The sequence below is a fragment of the Periophthalmus magnuspinnatus genome, chromosome 9, assembly GCF_009829125.3.
Source record: "Periophthalmus magnuspinnatus isolate fPerMag1 chromosome 9, fPerMag1.2.pri, whole genome shotgun sequence".
NCBI lineage: Eukaryota > Metazoa > Chordata > Actinopteri > Gobiiformes > Gobiidae > Periophthalmus > Periophthalmus magnuspinnatus.
In genome coordinates, this window is record NC_047134.1 from 13,450,313 (window position 1) to 13,469,635 (window position 19,323).

General features: G+C 38.8%; 3 protein-coding genes across 8 annotated transcripts; all 3 read right to left on the bottom strand.

Annotated features, from left to right (window-relative positions):
• Nucleotides 1-104: 104 nt before the first annotated feature.
• On the bottom strand, nucleotides 105-5,091 carry slc8b1 (solute carrier family 8 member B1). Its single transcript, XM_033973061.2, has 15 exons — nucleotides 4,810-5,091; nucleotides 4,321-4,473; nucleotides 4,076-4,128; nucleotides 3,713-3,770; nucleotides 3,527-3,632; nucleotides 3,267-3,434; nucleotides 3,065-3,178; nucleotides 2,908-2,982; nucleotides 2,698-2,828; nucleotides 2,475-2,616; nucleotides 1,569-1,690; nucleotides 1,337-1,490; nucleotides 1,166-1,246; nucleotides 1,026-1,090; nucleotides 105-299 (listed from the first exon to the last, which is right to left on the bottom strand). Exons 1-15 carry the CDS (start codon nucleotides 4,831-4,833, stop codon nucleotides 105-107), a joined length of 1,641 nt encoding a protein of 546 aa, XP_033828952.1. The 5' UTR covers nucleotides 4,834-5,091.
• Nucleotides 5,092-5,231: 140 nt separating this feature from the next.
• LOC117376548 (acyl-CoA dehydrogenase family member 11-like) lies at nucleotides 5,232-9,636 on the bottom strand. Its single transcript, XM_033973060.2, has 14 exons — nucleotides 9,050-9,636; nucleotides 8,753-8,976; nucleotides 8,577-8,676; nucleotides 8,394-8,511; nucleotides 8,157-8,299; nucleotides 7,290-7,442; nucleotides 7,116-7,210; nucleotides 6,933-7,032; nucleotides 6,729-6,869; nucleotides 6,567-6,659; nucleotides 6,389-6,496; nucleotides 6,128-6,299; nucleotides 5,988-6,054; nucleotides 5,232-5,915 (listed from the first exon to the last, which is right to left on the bottom strand). Exons 1-14 carry the CDS (start codon nucleotides 9,314-9,316, stop codon nucleotides 5,795-5,797), a joined length of 1,902 nt encoding a protein of 633 aa, XP_033828951.1. The 5' UTR covers nucleotides 9,317-9,636; the 3' UTR covers nucleotides 5,232-5,794.
• Nucleotides 9,637-9,722: 86 nt separating this feature from the next.
• morc2 (MORC family CW-type zinc finger 2) lies at nucleotides 9,723-19,108 on the bottom strand. Of its 6 annotated transcripts, XM_033973057.2 has the most exons (28): nucleotides 18,935-19,108; nucleotides 18,459-18,553; nucleotides 18,291-18,344; nucleotides 18,181-18,215; nucleotides 18,026-18,094; nucleotides 17,854-17,944; nucleotides 17,668-17,776; nucleotides 17,430-17,589; nucleotides 17,230-17,341; nucleotides 17,014-17,139; nucleotides 16,466-16,545; nucleotides 16,302-16,384; nucleotides 16,132-16,217; nucleotides 15,905-16,045; nucleotides 15,689-15,843; nucleotides 15,322-15,450; nucleotides 15,142-15,247; nucleotides 14,806-14,938; nucleotides 14,689-14,739; nucleotides 14,368-14,613; nucleotides 14,044-14,295; nucleotides 13,723-13,842; nucleotides 12,857-12,911; nucleotides 12,642-12,780; nucleotides 12,407-12,574; nucleotides 12,110-12,203; nucleotides 11,140-11,328; nucleotides 9,723-10,509 (listed from the first exon to the last, which is right to left on the bottom strand). In XM_033973057.2, exons 2-28 carry the CDS (start codon nucleotides 18,524-18,526, stop codon nucleotides 10,441-10,443), a joined length of 3,120 nt encoding a protein of 1,039 aa, XP_033828948.1. In that variant the 5' UTR covers nucleotides 18,527-18,553; nucleotides 18,935-19,108; the 3' UTR covers nucleotides 9,723-10,440. The 6 variants fall into 6 exon arrangements, with proteins under 6 accessions (XP_033828948.1, XP_055080262.1, XP_033828947.1 ...); XM_055224287.1 differs by lacking the exon at nucleotides 13,723-13,842; XM_033973056.2 differs by having other exon boundaries at nucleotides 14,368-14,739.
• Nucleotides 19,109-19,323: the final 215 nt, after the last annotated feature.

Here is a 19,323-nt window from a genome sequence, read left to right on the forward strand (position 1 = left end):
TCCCTGTACACAGACTGGCTCTCAGGTTTTTACAAAAGGTGTGTTTAAAAAAAAAAACTTGAGTCTTAATTTCACTTTTTCCCCAGTTACTGTTGGAACTGGGCTCAGTGTTTAAACTTAATAATGTGAAACTCAGTAAGAAGTGCAACAGTAAGGAACATTACGTAGAAAATCAGCAGAAACACTCCATAGGGCTTCCCCACATGGAAGTTCCTCAGTGGCACAACGATGAACGAGAAAACCAGAGACAAACCCAGGGACGCTGCAAGGACCCATGGCAGATCGCCCTCCGGTTCAATCTTTCAGAGAAATAAAAATGTAATCATTATATGCTCTTTGGATATTTGGTATTAAACTATAACATGTAGATTATCATTTTACATTTTGTTAATTTATTTAAAATGACTTCATAGAAAAGGGTGCATCGACTTCCTGATCATAAGGAGAACTGAAAAACCCACCTCGTCATAGTAGCATTTCACAGTAGCAAGCAGTTGACTGTCAGTTACTTTTTAGCATTTAAAATTTGCTATGTGATGTTTTAAACCCTACAAGTTTGACCCAGTGTCTGACTTTAAAAAACATTTTTTTTAGGTGATTTAGGTAGGTGGAAATTTCAAGCCTGAATACAGTACAATACAGGATTACTCAAACATGCATAAATCAGTCAAAATACAACTCCAGCATGTTTATGATTAGGGAACATAACTGCAGGAACTAGGGGTGCTGGGGGTGTAATAGCGCTCCCTGCTGAATGGTGAGGGAGCTGCAAGAAGACCCATTGGTTGTTGGATCTGCCCTGGCCAAAACTAGATGTATTCCTAAAAGTTCACATTTTGTATTTAAATACATTTATATTTTTACTTTATTGAATCGCTTCTGCAATAAACCGTTTACCTGGAGGTTAAACTGTAGGTAAAATAAACCTGAATGTGATGTCCTGTGCTCATATTTCTATTTTATGTAGGAATTTTGGTAAAAGAACAGAGATCCTGAGCATAAATAATATTAGAGATTTTGATTACCTGCACTTCAGCATGAGTCTGAAATCTCTGTGCCAAACATCCTAGGCCCACCCCAAATACCATGTCTTTGCATTTAAGTCAAGGATAAAACTTATTCTTGATTTTATATTAAATATTTCAAAGAATTTTAAAAAGGATACTGAAAATGATCCCACCAAAGCAGGCAGATATAGCCATCCGCGGGTAACCCTGTTTGGCCAGGGTGATGTCAGAAAAACAATCTGCAAAAAGATGCACAAAAAGAAGTGACATGATGCTGTTGTCCAAAATGAGGGTATTGAGTACGCTTAGTTAACTCTTCAAATAATCACCTCCAATGCTGTTACCCCAGGCCAGCAGAGTCAGTCCAAGCACAGTGTTGCTGAGACCCAGAACTACACCCAGCATATGCAGAAGACTGACCACTTCAGAAGCTGCAGCACTGATTAACAAAGCACTGGTCACAAATCCTAAAATGGCAAAAGCCTGGTGGATGAAAAAGGGTATATTCTACTATCACAACTGAAAGGAAGTGAAGAAATATGTTGTGTAACACTGACTTACAGGATGGTATGACGGAGGATGGTCATTTTTCGTAGTGCAAAAGACAATCGCAGACAAGAAAAAACCCAGGAGTAAAAACAGAAGCCAAAGAGGGAACTGCCCTTGTATCATGAAGTCTCCATCTGGAAAGTACAGGTTTAAAGGTTCACTATGTAACTTTTTACAGTAATGGTCTGTCATCTTGTCATATGCTTTGACTGGATTAAATATATCCATCTTGCATTTTTCAAGTTATTGGAAAAACAAACATTAATGTGCTTGTCTCTCCACAGATCTGACCTGTAACTTAGCCTGGTGGTGTTACCTGCATGTCTCCATGGAGATAGATCATCTTGGAGATGTTATTGCTTAGTCAAGAATGTTGCACAGTATGGCATATCTACATGTATACATTCAGGGGGACCCTCCATCAGAAAAGTAGTTACCTGACCAGCCAGAGCCACACGTTTTGACAGAACTTTACAAAGATAAATGGGTCTGGAGCATAGACTGTATACAGTCTATGGTCTGGAGCCGTAGCATGTCTTTCTGGTTTCAGAGGGCAGGATTGACAGACAGATTAACCAATTAGAGAGACGCATGCTTCGTTCCAATAATAACAAACATGGCTGCTTACACATTAAAAAAGGGAAAAAACTAAAACAAAACATAAAGCACTGAGAAACAGTGCAGATTTTTGCAGCATAAACAATCGAAGCACCAAACTAACTTATTTCAGGTAAACAAAAAGTATATTTTGTTCTGAACGTTAACAGAATTTTTGAGAGGATTAGTGGCTGTTGTTGGAGAACTTTCACCCTCTGTTGTCCCATTTCAGATCCTTCTGCCTTCAAACAGAATGACTGGCAGGTCAGGCAAGAAAATTAGTGCACCTTTAATGTTTTACTTGGGAACAATTTGACTTACAGGCTCCAGACTGGAAAGCAAAGACACACACGAGTGGAGCAATGATTAGGTGAAGGCAGTTCAGTGGGCGCTTCCAGTTTTTGTCTTCTTTATCTGGATCAACAACAGGTATACAGAGCAGCAGGAGAAACTCCAGAGGTGTCTGGGAGATTTAAACAAAATAAATCACATTTGTAAAATAAGCTTCTATAAAGTATTCAGTTTAAATTTTATATAAAATTACCTTCAATATTTTAAGCACTTTCCATTTAGTAGATTTTCTCCTCCACTTACTGTTCTCAATGGGATTTAGAGAGCAGAGCAGGATATGACTTGTTGACTCTGAATATGGCAAAAGTGGTCTGTATTCTGTCTCTGAAAAAAATGAATTACACACAAAATTGTAATGTGCCGTGATGTGTGTAAAGTAGACTTGCAAAGTAAACTTTCCTACCATATTCATGTGGGATAAACCTGGGATTTAAAGATGGTATCTCCTCATCATCAGAAGTGTCAGATGACTGATACTCTAATGAAACATAAATTATAATTTTACAAACAATAAATAAATAAATAAATAAATAAATAGAGGATTGTTATCAAATTCTAACCTGGCACTTGTGGAGCTGTTTGAACTGCTGAATTCAATGAATGTTTCTGTCGATTGTAGATAATGGTACTAATAATAACTGTCAGTACATACACGACATAGAGGCCAAGATAACCTACATAAAGATGAAGAAAATCTATAAGCATTAAATCATTCAGAGATTCTGAGCAAACCAAGCAATTAAAAGTCAGTAATAAGTATACTCAGTGTCTCTCCCAGTGAAATGGTCCCTCTATACAGAATAACAAAAGTCCAATACACTGCAGACATATAAAAGATCAAATCACGGAGAAAGGGGCGTGACGCCAAAGCAAAAGGCTTGACCAGTGCCACGCTGCCTGCAACAACTGTGGTAACAAAAATGCCCGCTCCTACAGAGAATAAAAAAGGTAATGATCATGTTAAAAGAACACATACATGATTAAGATTACTGAGCTGTGGCATTATTGAATAGTACACTGACCAAATAAGGCTCCCACAGCCAGTCCAGCTGTGTGTGGATGAGAGATCGCTGCCATTGCACTAAAGATGTCTGGAGCCCCATTACCAAGGGCCAAAAACGTCACACCCTACATTTACTGTTAAGGGCACCACTGCATATAAAGTGATTCAATAAACTTAAAATGACAGGTGATAATAAAAAGGATACAGCTACAGTGTGAGTGAGGTGCAGACTGGTGGAGATGGCCGAGAGATTGGGACAGAAACTGTAAACAAAATTGTTAAATTGTAAGCAAATTGTCAAAATTAGTTTCTATTTTCAACTACAGTAAACAGTTATAGAAGTGCATCTCATGGGAAACAATACCAGCTGTATTTGTCACATGACCTGAACATGTGACTATAAAAGCTGGTTTGTCAGTATAGAGTGCACTGAAAGTTAAAGCTTAAAGCTGAGACGAATGAGGGGAATGTGCTTCTACTACTAGTAATAACCAAATCAATGTCAGTGGGACTCTGAAACAGGCATAAAACACAATTAATATGTGACAAAAACATGAATCAAACTCACAACTTTGACGCAGTAAGTCCAAGAATAATAAATAGAAAAACCAGCCATATCATCTGTTGAATAAAAAAGGGTTAATTTTACAACAGGAATCTATGCCATTTGCGGACAAGGATTATTTTTGCTATGAATACAATAAATCGTTCCCGTTTGTTGCAGTACATGAGTTCCTCAAATTGTGTACTGTCCCTGACCCCAATACTTTCACCTCCATGGGTCAGGCAATAACCAGAAACACTGATACTTACACAAAGGATGACGGTGAGAGAAGTGAAGTTGGGGGGGAGCAGACAGAAGGCCACATGGATGTAGTTGATGAAGCTGTCCTCTGAATTACAGTCTGAGGTATTCTTCACAAAGGTACAGCGCTCTGAAGCATTCAGGCTCATCACTATATCACACTAAACCAGAGGCAAAGGACAAACACACACAAATTATGGTACATTTTAAAACCCGGTGATACTAATGTAAAAAGTGACTTCCTGGTAAAATAGAGGTTAAATAAAAAGAGCCATTTGGCCATTGTACACCACTTCACCTGCAATCCACTGTTGACTGTGACAGAGAGTGATACATGACTTTCAGATCATGACTATTTTCTTTCAGTCCTATTCCATAAACAATCTGTGTTGCAATCAGATTCTGTGGAAAGGGGTGGATTTCTACAGACTGCAGGGTGCACCCAAGGACAAGAAAAAATGTAATGAAATAGTTACATCTGCCATGTTTTGACTGACCTCGTCCGTAGTGTGCGACGCCATGGTCTTGTTTTGGTTCAAGTTATGTCGAAAATTCCCTTCCTGGAATCATGGAAATGTTCAGGATGACAAAATGATATAAAATAAACCTAAACTGAAGTCGCCTATCCCGGAGCGGCTCTCATTCTGGTGTTAGCGTTTTGCTGATCTACATAAATGTTTTCCAAATAGATTCCTTGCTTATCATGCCGAATAAACCTGTCAGATACCCAGTGTGCCCATTTTTAGCTGCTCATGTCACAGTCCACATCGTGTACCTTCAATGTTTAACTCCGCCCACTCGCATTTACTGACGATGCTGCGTTCAAAGCCCGACCTAAAGCTGGTTAATTACACTACACAAGAAATAACAAGAGGCCTACATGCATTGCTTTTCATTAGTTACTCACAACAAGATATATACGATTTTTAATACCATATTTATTACATAAAATCTAATAATACGAAATTTAAAGTCATTTTAGAACATTCAAAAATCTTTATGAAGGCAAGATAATTTGTATAGCACAATTCATACACAAAGTAATTCAAAGTGCTTTACAGAAAAAGAAAGACATTAAAATCACAATACAACAAATCAAAACATACATAATCACAAATAATCATCATAAAATTAACATTAAAACCTTTCAGTCATATGCACAGCTAAACTGTTTTGAGTCTGGATTTAAACATTGTCAAAGTAGAGGCCTGTCTCACATCTTCAGGAAGATTGTTCCAGGTTTTAGCTGCAAAAACTGATGATTCCCCATGTTTAGTCCTGACTCCGGGCACCAGCAGGAGGCCGGTCCCTGAGTCCTCAGAGTGTGACATGGTTCATATGGTACAAACATATCGGAGATGTACTGGCGCTATCATACATTATGTAGAAACAAACCGTAACACAACATGCAGAGAGAAAATAAACTCTAAAATTTTATAAATACAATAAAGGCTGATTGGTGGTGTTATTTTTTTAAAATGCTTAATTAGTTGAGTGGTGTGTTCGCTGATACACCAATGCTGCATTATCGTGTGAAGAGCCAGGGTTGTAACAGCCTCTCTCATGGTTGGTTGCCACAGGACACAAATCCTGCTCACACCATCTGAAAAAAACAAAACAAAATAAAAGTCAGATTACTGAATTAAAATTTCCACTTAAAACCTCAGCTTTTTACCTTGAAGCTGCATATACATCAGCTGGAGAGGCACCTTTCCAAGACGCATGATCAATGAGAAGGGCACCTATTAAATAATCACACTGTGGGTATTTAAAGCTAGTGTAATGCATCTTGATTATTTTGTGGTGATGGTTTACCTGCATAGATACGAGCCAAACTATATGCAAGATCTCTCGCTGCCAGTTCAAGAAAGCTTGGCTCCTTGGTGGCAGTGTCCTGTACCAATAACTCCAGTTTAGAGAGCGCACACTGTATTGCTTTTACTGCTGGGGTCAATGCAGAAACTCCAGATGCATTTTTAAGAAGGGACTAGGACAAGAACAAACAAGGTCAGATATCTGGGCTCATTCTTGCTTACACAGATTTCATTTAAACCAGTTTGGCAAGTTACCATTTACCTTAGTGTGGATAAAGTATGCATGAAAAACCATGCCTGAGCTTCTTGCCACACAGCGGAGAACGTCCAATGACAGGACATTTGTTGTGCCTTCCCAAATGCTCAACACCTATACAGATCAGATTATATTATGAATGGTTAACATATGTAGAATATGGCTGTTTGGCCTGTAGTGAAACCTGTGCATCCCGAAGAAGTCCTGGCAACCCAGTATCTTCAATGTAGCCCTGTCCACCAAAGCTTTCCAACCCCTCTGACACCACAGCCACAGCCTACAACAGCAGAATGTTGAGTACAAATAGATAGCGGAGAGAATGGTATGTTAACTATCTGAAACTTACCTGCTTACCTGTGTACAATTTGACAACAGGTGTAAGAAGACGTAGGAGATGTGTGTCAAATTCAGTCGCAATACCAGTTTCCTCCCGGCCCAAAAGACGACAGACATCCATTACCAAGAGAAAGGCCCCGCGAGTCTCAACCTAAAAACAAAGAGTTGTTCAATGCGTGGAAACTGAAGCAGATAACAGTTTTGACCATGTTACCTCCATCCTGGCAAGAGTCTGCATGTGTAATGGGTGGTCTTTAAGAAGTTTCCCAAAAGCTTTGCGGCGGGTTGCATAGTCACGGGCCAGCTGCACCACCCTGCCAACATCATTAATTAATAACAGTGAAATAAAGCATTATATTTATGCAGTTTAAATGATTTGAAATATTAAATAGCTTGCCTTCGCATTGCTCCTGCAGCAGATAAACTGTTGTGAATCCTGGTTATTGTAAGCATGTTTGCAATGGAAGACACACCCCGTCCTTCTGTGGAAATCTAAAATAAAGTTGTTTAGCATTTTTGGTAACAAACATGTGCTCAGTGATTGGAGGTACTGGAGATTCTCTTTACTAACCATATGAGCGGGCAGTCCGTCGAGCAGTAACTCTGCAGTAGGCATTTGTCTGGTCCCCAGCTTGTCCTTCAGTTTCTGCACCTCTATGCCCTTTAACTGTCCACTCTCATCGCGACTCACTTCAGCATAAAACAAAGACAATCCTCGACTACCCTGCATGTCGGAGAAATTACAATAGTATGGGGATTATATATTGACTGTACTTTGCAGAGGTTTGTACAAATGTCTCAATTGTCCCAACAGTACGGAAGGGTAGAAAACAAACATGGATTAAACATTTTTACTGGCTTTTTTGTTATTATGAGAAAGCAATAAGTTAAAATGAGAGCATTTTCCCATAAAAACGAAATCATTACACGTTTTAATGACTTCAGTCTTATGTTTTAACAACATCAGTTTTACTCTAGTAGGTTTATGTCTACAAGTTGGTGGAGTAGGAGTAGGCCATGCAGTCTGTTATTAGATACAAAGCAAAATGATAAGTGTTTGGCTCGATCTTCCCCTGCGTATTGTTACAAAACATAGAGACTATGGGCAAATCACTTTAAGCAGGTCTGAGTGCACAGTCATTGGATTTGAGCTTAATATGTTCACTTAAAAACAAGAAAATTATGTTATTAAAACATGAGACTGAAGTTGTTAAAACCAGTAATGATTACGTTGTAACGAAAACATTTTCTCCTTTTAACATCATTTCTTATAATAACAAAAAAGCCATGAAATATGTTTAAACTATGTTGCTGCACAACAGACACAGTAAAGAAATAATCAAATTATTATTACTAAATCATTTATTGATGCGCTTCTCAAATAAATGTGCATGAGTCACTTTTTTATACTCCCTCTGTTTAAAAAAGGACATTGTACCAGTATTGTAGCTCCTGTGGTGTCTTGCACTCTTGCCAGTGTGAGGGTCATGTCAGCATCTGTTGCTGAGGTGAACCATTTATATCCATTAAGCTTGAATGAACCATCAGTTTGAGGAACCGCCACAGTTTCAGTTCCATTCGCTATGGGGATGCAGATAAATTTAAATACAATACAAACCTGTGAACATATATTGATGATCACATGTATTTTGCCAACCGCAAAAACATTACTAACCGACATCAGATCCTCCTTGTCTCTCAGTCATCCACTGCCCTGATGTCCAAAAATATTCAGGTTTGCGAGTGGTCAGTCGATGAAAGGCTTCCTCCACGGGCCAAGAAATACCTAAGGACTTGTGAACAGACATCAACTCTGTAACTTAGCACAAATATTAAAGAACTCTTAAACTTTACACACCTCAATAACTTTAGCTGCTCCATCAGTCATGGCCAGAGGGCAGGTGTAGAGTCCAGAAGAGGGTGAAAAGAGGAACAGCTTGCTCATTTGATATACACGACTAAAACACAAGATTTATTTGTGACTTGAGGCCAGCTTAAAGATATAATTAAGACAATGTAGTGAAGATTTTTTACCTCCACTCCCCATAATGTCTCTCATAGCCAATGGAAACAAGTCCTTCTCTAGCAGATAAATCTTTCATTTGTTTCCAGGTGGCACTAGTGTGGATAAGGTCCACTCTGCGCCCCCAGGAGTCATACTGAACCAGTTGTGGGGGAGAAACTTCGCACTCTCTACCCCAGCCATCAACTTTATTGGCCACATGTTCTCCAAATGCACACAAATCCGATACAACAGCCTGTAAAGACACACAAGTTTATTAGCTCAAATTAGCAGAAAAATCAACAGCCCACAACATCTCAACATCTCACCTCATGTGGCATGTACCTCTTCAGATATCCTCTGAGCAAAGCATCTTCAAGGAATGGGTTCTTCAGGACTGGTCTTTCTTGAAAGAAGCACCCAATTTTGGCTTTGGAGAATGATAGACTGTCCACAGCTGGCCCGTTGTCTGGTTTGGTTAATGTTAGGGCGACACTGGCTGATCTGACATGATTGAGAGACTGAAGGGGCCTAAGAGGAGCCTTGTGCCTTGCTGTGCTCTCAACCCCACGGTATAGAACTGTGCAAAACCGCATAATGCAAGACCTGCAAAGTATTTTTTCAGTGATATTTTCTATTCGAGGTGACTCTTTTTATGTCAGTAATATGTGGGTTAAAGTTCAGAGTTATGCGCAACAGAGCCTGCAGACAATTTGGCCAATTTCTTTAGGGGAAAAAAACATTTACATGGAAAACCCGGCGTGTTTCTGCGGTCAGCACTCAACTGCGAAAGAAAAATAAACTGACTTTTACCTTTTATAGAAGTCTACACCTAAAAATACCCTGATAATCGTAGCATTGAAACATAACCACCGACATACTGTGGCCGTGTTTACATCCGGAACTGCACTCTTTCAGAATAAAGGTTCGATATATTGATACAGAGCAGTAATTAGAGAGTAATTACTCTGCATCACCTTTGATCAGAAGAAAATCATGCAGTTATAGAAACTGTTTTATTGTTACAATTTTGTCTTCCAAAAATACAGAATTTGTCTGTTCCAGAACATTGGCAGAGAGCATGCAACAGTTTTCAAAACAATTTGATCACACCTTTGTTACTTTCATGAACCAAAGGAATAATTTGCAAAACAGTTTCTGCACAAATAAACACATTTTAATTAAAACAGAACACTAAAGGAACATAGATACTGATAAAACCCAGTAAATAATTTATGGGTGTGAAACTGCACCCACTTATAAAAGTATTGCCTGGGCTTCCAGGACGGAACAAGGTCTTAGTCAACACAGCTGTGTTTTAGTGTACAAAAATACAAGTTTGCCTAGGCTGGCAGAGTCCTGTCTCTGTTACATATTAAATGGAGTGCCCAGGTTATAGTTGAAGATGGACTAGGAACGAAGCCAAATACTTTTTTGAACAAAACATAAAATGACAAGGGAAATTACATCACACTAAAATGAATACAGTATTAACATGTATTTTAACAATATGTAAATAATGTTAAAAATGACTACAGAAAGCCACAGGAGAACAAAAAAAATATGTTTAAAACAAGACTGTCTGACTCAAGTTCAACAGCACAAACAAAAAAAGGATGATCTGAATACTGAGGGAAGCAGCACAGGCATCGTCCTTGGAGAGGCGCCCCAGCATATATCCAGAAAAGAGGGCCTTTTCTTTATACTGCAGAGTAGTTCTTTAATCACCCTTGGTAAGAAGATCTTCAATATAAGCATCAAGCTCATCATCTGTGTTAATATCTATATCCTGAAATAAAACAGCATTTCTTTACAAGTAATACCATTAGCAATAAAACTGTTAAGCATTTTGCACATTGTTTCTTTGCTTTATAGGGACATTACGTTGTCCCCAAACACACAAAACCTAATATATGGTTTGTATTATATTGCGTCCTTCTTCCAAAAGACAACTGTACTTGGGACGTGACAGCAATCTTTGTTTTTTTTAGGACCCAAAAAACCCCCCAAAAAACAACAACATGTATACAGTTATAATTTAAACACTCACGGATCATTATTTGATATTTTGTTCATATTGAATAATACTGATCTAAAAATGAAACAAGTCAGATGACTTATACTCAGCACAATAAAGTACTGCCCTGCCAGACCCCATGGATAGCTGTTCATTTAAAAAAAAAAAAAAATTAATGCACTGCTCACAATTGTTAAGAAAACTGAGCCAAAATGGCTATGCAACACTGCTGAAAGGGGCTCAGAAAAACTGGGATTCTAGGAACTATGGCATGATTGCAGGAGTGAGTAATGACAAGGGAAAAAACTATAACATGGTTTGAATACTAGTACGAATATGGCAATGACAAATATTCTCTCTATTTTTAATTGACCTGTAGAATGACTAAAACATAAATCTTACCTCTTGTACTTTTTGTAGCAGTGCTACAATATTTGTTCTCAGCTTCTGCAGTTTTTCATCTGCTTCTTTTAATTTGTTTTCAGTATTGTTGCACTTCTCTTCCACAGCTTTGGCCTTGGCATCAGCTCTGCTCTGATAAGAGTTACACAGAGACTGCAGACCAGATTCATACTGCTGAAAATACTCCTTCTAAAATGCACAACAAGGGAGAGGAGAATTGTGCAATTTAAACACAAGGTAAGTGCATATAAAATACAGCTACTCAATTCAACAAGTTGGATTTAATAGAGAAGTATTGATTTACAATACAGTGGCCCCTTGATATATCGCAGTTCACCTTTTCGCAGATTTTTTGTGTGTGCAATATTGCATGCTTTTTTTTTTTAACAGTGTATGAATGTGCATTGTGCGCTGCATCCTGATTGGCTAAGGGACTGTAGACAATTGTCCATCACTTTCCTCTGTGCTGTGTCTCCTGTACAGTACAGAATGCGTTCGGCCAAATTTACATAAATGTTGGATCACAGTGTGACTCTGAAGTCCTGTATGTTTGGGTTTTATTGGGGGGGGAACTTGCACAATGTTGATGAAAAGTTTTGCACCGACAAATTTCAGAAACGCTTTTGACTTAAGTGCTTCTCTGCACAGAGAGGCCACTTTTGCGGATACCACTGGAGCAGAGGCATATGTAAACAACAAATTTAAAGTGATCATCGAGGAAGGGGGATATAATATACAAAGGTTAGAACTTTGGGAGTGTTTAAACAAGAGATAAATGTGAGAAAATGTTAATGCCTGTGTGAGAAAAGTGTATAAACTGTGTGTGGAGGCATTTTACAGTCTTAAAACATATGTAATAATTATAAAAAATAAAGCAGACTACTTCGTGGATTTCACCTATGGTGGGTTATTTTTAGAACGTAACCCCTGCGATAAACGAGGGACCACTGTATGCATAAATTTGGCTCACCAAAGGAAAAGAAACCAGCTCCTCAGCCGTCATGCTGTTAACTTCATCTTTGGGAATCCGGAAAACAGGAGGAAAAAAGTAATGTAGCATTGTCCTGAAAATAACCAATTAAATATGATTATCCTCTTCACAATAGGTCACTATATGAACAATTTATTAGATTATCACAGTTGACATACCACAATCAGTTTCATCTTGATATGACAATGTTTTATGTATGGCATTGTGCGCCAGGTTTAAACATCATAAAATCATGATATACAAATGAATACAATGAGTCTAGTAGAAAAACCATACCTGAGCATGTTAACCAGGCTCCCTGTGACTTCTCGACTAGTTCCTGGTTGTGTAGTGTCTGGTTCCATTGGAGATGGACCCTTCTCAACCTCCTGCTGCGTGTCTGGGGTTTGAGAGTTGGGAGATGCAGGTTTCATCAAACGAACATCATCGCTCCCTTTAAACACCCTATGCGAAATACATAAGGGGAATAAATATGTGTTGAACATTTTAGAAGGTTTAAATCATTTCTTACCATCTGTCTTTCGGTGTGGATGTGGGTACATAGTCAAACTTAACCTTCCAACGAACAGTTTGTTTATTTGTTTCAACAGCAATAACTTTACCAGTGTACCATTCTTTATTGACACGGACTTCCACTAATAGCCCTTTATCTGTAGGAAACATAGGAAACATGTTTTAAGCTCTTTTAGGAGCAATATACTCTTGTTATTTAGCAGTTATTCCAACCTTTCTGAGCATTTTTGATATTGCCTTCAGGTTCTTCTGGGGCTTTTTGTGATCCCTGGAAAAAAGTTAATATGCAGTCATTAAAATGCAGTCATTATTGCACACATAAGGTCATTTTCACACTGCCACTATTTAGGTTGACGTAAAAGACCATTTGCTCCAAAAGCAGTGCGCTTGGCCCAGAAGTCACACTCTGATTTGTATTAAACAGGTGGTCCAAGAGTGGTGAGGTAACTTGGGTCAACTCAACATCAGCGAAGCACATCTCCCCCGTCTGTGCAGGTCTGACTGTGTCGTTCAAAAAGCTTTCTCTGCTGTCACCACAGCATTTATAGTGCTCACACTGTATTTAGTCACAGGTGACACAAAAGACCCCTGCGTGTAGCACGAGTGAAGTGAGCGTGCGTATTTAAGGGGCTCCGTCCACTTGAAGCATGTTGTCATGGAAATAAATTTGGTGATCAGCTGATGCCTCTCAAGTGGCTCACAGTGCAGTGTTTAGGGCAAATGATTTGCGGTGCATGTGAACAAGACCAATCCAAAACTGAATTTAACAGCTAAATCTAGTGCGTACTGGGGTCGCTCCACAAATGCATTAACGTGTGTGAAAACAATCTAAAAACAAGCGTTAATGCCCCCCACAACATGCACAATCAAGACAATCTAACATGGAAAACAAGTGCATGCTTTGTCAAGATCTTAATAAGTAGTTAATTCCCATTTCTACCAAAAGGTCACCAATTGAGAAAACAAAGATTTACACTCCCAATAGTAGACTAGCAACTACAGTTGTTATTGAAAGTGAGAAAGGAGGAGCAACAAAGCCAGCTTGAGTTTAAATAGCAGAAGGCGGCAAGTAGGGCTACCTTAGCTCTAGCACCATGCTCAGGTGTGGAAACTGTTTTAGGGGAAGATGCTGCTGCAGTCAGTGCCTGTCTGGTAGGAGTAGAAAACCCCTTCTTCGCAGACTGGATGAGTTTGTTAACCTGCAGGGTCAACAGCAAAATAATCGAATTCTCACCTTCTGTCAATGGCTTAGTCATTTATGGACACATTTAAATATTTACTTCATTAAGTTGTTGTAGATCATTAGTTTACAAAAGCACAACAAACAGGAAGCAAATTCACCACATGTCATTGCCCCAACGCGTGCAGAAAAAAAAAAATGCATCAAGATAAAAACACACCTCATCCAACTTTCCTCTCTTAGGTGCCGGACTTTTCTCTACTACTTTGCCACGACTAGCAGCTGTGGCCGCCATCTTTGATTTCTTAGTTTGTGGTTCGTCGTCACCCTCTTCACTGTCATCCTCCTCTCCCTCCTCCTCCTCTTCTTCTTCTTCTTCTTCCTCTTCCTCCTCCTCTTCCTCACTGTCTTCCTCCTCTAGTATCCTCTTGCGTTGACTAGAAGCTGCAGCTGGCAGCTGTTTGGCTGGGGTCTGTAAAAAGATAAACTGTTACCCCGTGACAAGACAACAATATTTCCATCATTGTCAATTACTCAGGCTCACTTTTGAGGTTCGACTCGGTGGTGCTGCTTTGGCAACCGCTTTTAAAGGAGCCTTTGCTGTGGGTGTAGCAGGTTTAGCGGCAGATCTAGATTTCGGTGGCTCTGGTTTAGCGGGAGGTGGAGCGGAGCTTCGAGTGGGCCGCTGAGAAGCAGCACGGGATGGGGGAACACTGGGGGCATTTTTAAGGTGAGCAGGCAAAGGAGGCGAACGGGGACGGGCAACAGATCTCTCAGATGACCTAGTTGGCTGGATCATGAGAATAGTTGAAATTAATTTAAATGTCATGCTAAATAAAATTAACTTTGTTGGTTTCATGCTAACCTCTAGTGGCAGTTTTCTAATATCAGCTGCGGATTTTACACTGCTGGTTTTCTGGAAAAATAAAAAATAAATAAATAATAATAATAATATGATCTTCAAAAACAAAAAACTAAATACCTGCATGGCATCTAGTTTCTCCTGTTGCAGTTTAATTTTTTCTGCAAGTTCTTTCTTTTTGTCCTCTGCAGTGGGTTTGTCTTTTTTTAAGACCCCACAAGGCAAATTCTGTTTTTGTTCAGGGGCATCACATCTGAAAAATATCAATAAAGCATCTGCAATTTAGAATGAGTTATTGACAAGAGAGGTTATAGTCAATCAACAAAGGGTAGAGAAAGTGTGCTTAATATTTATGGAGTCAGCAGGGTTCTACTGCATGTGGTGAGTGCATTTAGCAGTAGTCACTTTAATGACATTCATAAATAAACAAATTAATGTTAGTGTATTTAACCAAACCTGTCTTGGGTGCTGTCTGGGTTCATAAGACACACCCAACTGTCTGGGTAGCGTTTGTCTACTGCATCCATCTCAAAAGGTAGAGTCCTCCACTTCAAACATTTATCTAAACATAGATGCATATATTTATTATATATTTTTTTTATTTGTAAAGTTAGATCAAGTAGTTATGTTACCAACCACACTGAATGGTAACTGGTATCTCCATCGCACGACGTCTCTTGTATCTGGTCTCTGAAGAAGGAGGTGCAGACCAGCTGGCAGATAGATAGCCAAACTCATCCCAGAACTTCACTATGCCTTTTTGAGCTGTGTTGTTGAAATACAACAGAATTTGTCATAGAGTTGCAAAGAACACTACTAACAAAGTGTTGTCCCTGTAAAACTGAATAACTTTGGCCTCATATCAGCTAGTCTCAACTTTGTACATCTGCCATTCAGAGCAGCAATTCATTTTTGAGCGCTATCCATCTACAATTCTCAAATATGCAAGTGGTTCATACAACTGAAACAAGGGTAAGTGTTTGCATGTAGAGGGGAAGCTCACCGATGTTTGAGTCTTTCCAGTACTGAGCCAGATGTTCGCCCATAGACTTCAAAAGGTGGCGATATTCTTTTGCATCTGCAAAGTCTTGTTTGTTGTGAGTGGGTTCCAGAACTAAATATGGAACATCAACAACTCCAACAACACCCCCACATGCCCTGAAACATACAATTAAATAAGCACACTGCAGTCTGACCAAGACATCTACAATATACTTACATTCCTCCCTCAAGTTGAGGTCCAGTCTTTTCATACATTTTAATGAGACGTGAGCAGTTGTAAATAAACATTCCATCTAGTTCCCTCTGGTCAATATTCACACCAAATATAAAATGCAGCTCTTTAGGCTCCTTTAATGCCCTGAAACCATAAAAAACTGTCACAGAATGGAAAAAACTAACAGGATAAATCTCAATGTTAATGATTTTACTCTAGAAACCCCATACTTCTGCTTGGCTTCAAGGATTCTTTGCTTCATTTCTGCATCTCGTCGGAGCATCATGGCTGCATCCTGAACCTTCCTCAAAATTGCCTAAAAACAAATTGGTGGGTATTTTGTAAATGACATGCATTTCCAATCTACAAAACAAACTAAACAAATAACTGTGTAGTATACCCGTGAATCTTTTGACAAATCATCCCCATGTTTAGCCTCCAAAGCAATGCGCTTACTCTCAGCTTCTCTTGCTTTTTCTTCAGCTATACAAAGATGAAAATGAAACTCTTACCCAGTTATTTTCAAACAATCTTAGTGTTATTTAATTTTACTTTAGCACTTACCAATTTTGGCTAGATGATCTGCCTTCTTGACTTCTTGCTCAGCACGTGTTTTGAACCGAGTGGATGAATACTTGTAAAGTCTGGTTGAAAAAAATGTTGAATTAATTTAGCTAACCTGGCTTGCATCAGACTGATGTGTAACATATTTATCAATTTGGAATGGGCCTCTCTGAAAGCAATCGGGAAAAGGGGGAATGTCTGAATATATGAAACTGATTTGGCAAAGTGTCACAACAGCAGAACATGCTTAAAAAAAAAAAATCAAACATTTGTTAAATCCAGTTGAAAAAAAGCACATACATTGTTCCAGTCCACAAATGGCTTCCCTCTGCAAGGTTTTCCAGAACAAAATAGTGACGCCGATGGATGTACTTTAGTCTATTTTAGTGTAAATATGGACTATGTTTTGGTTCATTTGGGCACTACGCTGTCCCAACAGCGAAAGCTTAGCCAGATGGATTCTCTGGAGTTTGTGAATGCACAGATGTCATGAGAATTCATCCTGCTAACCAGGTTAACAAGCTTTAGCATTTATGCAAAATCATTACCTGGGTTTATATAAACAGCAGGAGAGTCTTTTTGTCCTGACTTTATGTCCTTGGATAAATATCCTCATGCGTGGGTCTATATATAAAACTGCAGCATATGCCCTGAATGACCTGCGCTCTGGCTTCCTGTTGAAAAATAAAGATGGGATTGTCACCACCTATGCATAAATTGTTTCCCGTAGCTGTGAAATTTGGTGATTTGAAAAATACACTCACACTCCTTCAGCTGGTGTTCCTGCCATAAGTATGTCCTGATGATCGGTCTCAAAGTCCAGCTCTGGTTCCCTGCTGTCCATCAGCTTTAGATTGTAGATAATCACAAGAGTGCCTTCAAATAAAAAATAATTATACAAAAAATTAATTAACTTAATCACAAAAATTTAAAAATCGGCCCTAGTCACAAAATGTATATATACCGCTGCTACTTTCTATTTTGTTGAACTGTTCCATGAGTTGCTGTTCATTTTTAAATGGAGAGTATTTGAAGATCAGCTCTGTCTCTATTGCATACTTCTCTGGATCAGAGGTCAGAGGCTCTTTTGTCTTCAAATCCCAGGAAGGCAGAGGCACAATAACCTAAAAAGAAAATTTATATTTTTTAGTCCAGCAAAAACACACCTCATACAGCATATATCTGACTCAACAAGTACAAACCTCATCTAACCCTTCTTCTTCATGAAATGTCCGTGATAAGAATAAACATGTAAGAGTGGTGCCTTTTTTTGTGAACAAAATGAAGTCTTTGCCAATACGCATTGAACCCCTGTTGGTAAACAAGAATAGAGAAATTTAAGAGCAATATCTCAAAATTACAGGAAACAAAACATATCGTTCACTTACGATTTCAGTCCATTTCCATACTGGCCAATCTGGCTAGATTCTGTTGAGCGTTTGTTTGACTTTCCAAACTGAATCACATGTGTTGCCTCATCTAGGAGGAATAAAAATTATATTATTCCATATAAATTGAGAATACCAAAATCAACTGCAATGCTTATAAACCAAAACTCACTTTGATCCATTCCAATGCCATCATCAAGAAAACATAACATGTAGCCACCACGTAGCTCTGGTCTTTTTTCTGAAAATGAATAGTAAAATGCTAGTGAACATGCTAGTGAACATGCCTATCTTTTGTGCCATTCAGATATTGTGAGGTTGGCATACCTGTGTAGATATCAATTCGTGTAGCATTGGCATCCCTGAAAATATTATATATAACATATGTTTATTTTATGTTTGGCTTGACTTGATTCATTAAAAAGTAACAGGTTTACCTAGAATTATCCACAAGCTCAGCCAGCGCTCCAAATAGGAACTCATGGGTTGTTCTGAAAACAAATATTTCTCTCAGTATGTATGTATGTATGTATGTATGTATCTTACTGAATTTACAGTAACAAATCTTACATTTATCTCATGAATAGTAGTAAACCAACACTTACGAATTTGTGTGAAGGTACTCAAAGGTAAGCTGAGCTCTGCTTAGAGAGCTATAGCTTGAGTATGCCATGATCAATTTATGATGTTTTTACTTGGCCTGTGAACAGAAGACAAGTTTACAGTCATGAAACATATCCCAATTCCTCTTCATGTTTGATCATCTCGGACCACGTCCTCCAGGTGAGTGTGACCATGTGGGAGGCCCGTGTGTCTGAATTAAACAGCCTAGAGCAAAGTGTCATAGAACAGTGCAACGAGCTAAATGCTAAACAATGACTCGTGTCGAGCCACAATCATAGTCCCACATTACAATTATTGACTTGCAAAAACACATTGGTTAAGTTTACAAGTGCAATGACGCCATTATAGACAGCCTAAATCGCAAAATGCTCGGTGTTGAATGTGGTTAGCTAGCGCAGCACTACAGGACTGTTAGCTAGCCGTTAACAAATCTGAAAAACTCATTTTTTTTGCAGACCGTTCTCATCGGACGGCGATTGTGCTACAGCCTCACACTTGTACGGAACCAGCCCAAGTAGAAAAACACATCTGCTCTTCGTTTCCAAACATGAGACAGTTAACCAGGCCCTGAAAATCCCCCACACTCCGAAGGCGGACAGTGGTTTCCTCTAATGTTAAATCCCGCCCTAACGTTCCACAAACGACCAATAGAAGGAAGAAAAGACAGGCATGCTCAAAAACGGAAACAACGATTGGAGCAAATACAACCATAACAAATCCAAGGCATACCTGTGCTACTGCTGCTAAATCACTACCTTTAATATATTTGATATTACCCTGATAATATAAAAAAAAAAATCCTCATGTGGCCTCTATTTTAACCATCCTCAATTTAACCTTCCAATT

Excerpts from the sequence above, each read along its gene's own strand:
- slc8b1 (XM_033973061.2), bottom strand. The coding sequence starts at position 4,833 with ATGGCGTCGCACACTACGGACGAG. Across the intron at positions 3,771-4,075 it reads GGACTTACTGCGTCAAAGTT|TTTCTGTCCCAATCTCTCGG; the intron begins GTGAGTTTGATT and ends TTTTGTTTACAG. Across the intron at positions 1,491-1,568 it reads ATCCTCCGTCATACCATCCT|GCTTTTGCCATTTTAGGATT; the intron begins GTAAGTCAGTGT and ends TTCATCCACCAG.
- LOC117376548 (XM_033973060.2), bottom strand. The coding sequence starts at position 9,316 with ATGCGGTTTTGCACAGTTCTATACCGTGGGGTTGAGAGCACAGCAAGG. Across the intron at positions 8,977-9,049 it reads AGAGGTACATGCCACATGAG|GCTGTTGTATCGGATTTGTG; the intron begins GTGAGATGTTGA and ends GTGTCTTTACAG. Across the intron at positions 7,033-7,115 it reads GCTGCAGGAGCAATGCGAAG|GGTGGTGCAGCTGGCCCGTG; the intron begins GCAAGCTATTTA and ends TGATGTTGGCAG.
- morc2 (XM_033973056.2), bottom strand. The coding sequence starts at position 18,526 with ATGGCATACTCAAGCTATAGCTCTCTAAGCAGAGCTCAGCTTACCTTT. Across the intron at positions 12,204-12,406 it reads AGCCTGGTTAACATGCTCAG|GACAATGCTACATTACTTTT; the intron begins GTATGGTTTTTC and ends GGTTATTTTCAG. Across the intron at positions 10,510-11,139 it reads TGCTACAAAAAGTACAAGAG|GATATAGATATTAACACAGA; the intron begins GTAAGATTTATG and ends GTTTTATTTCAG.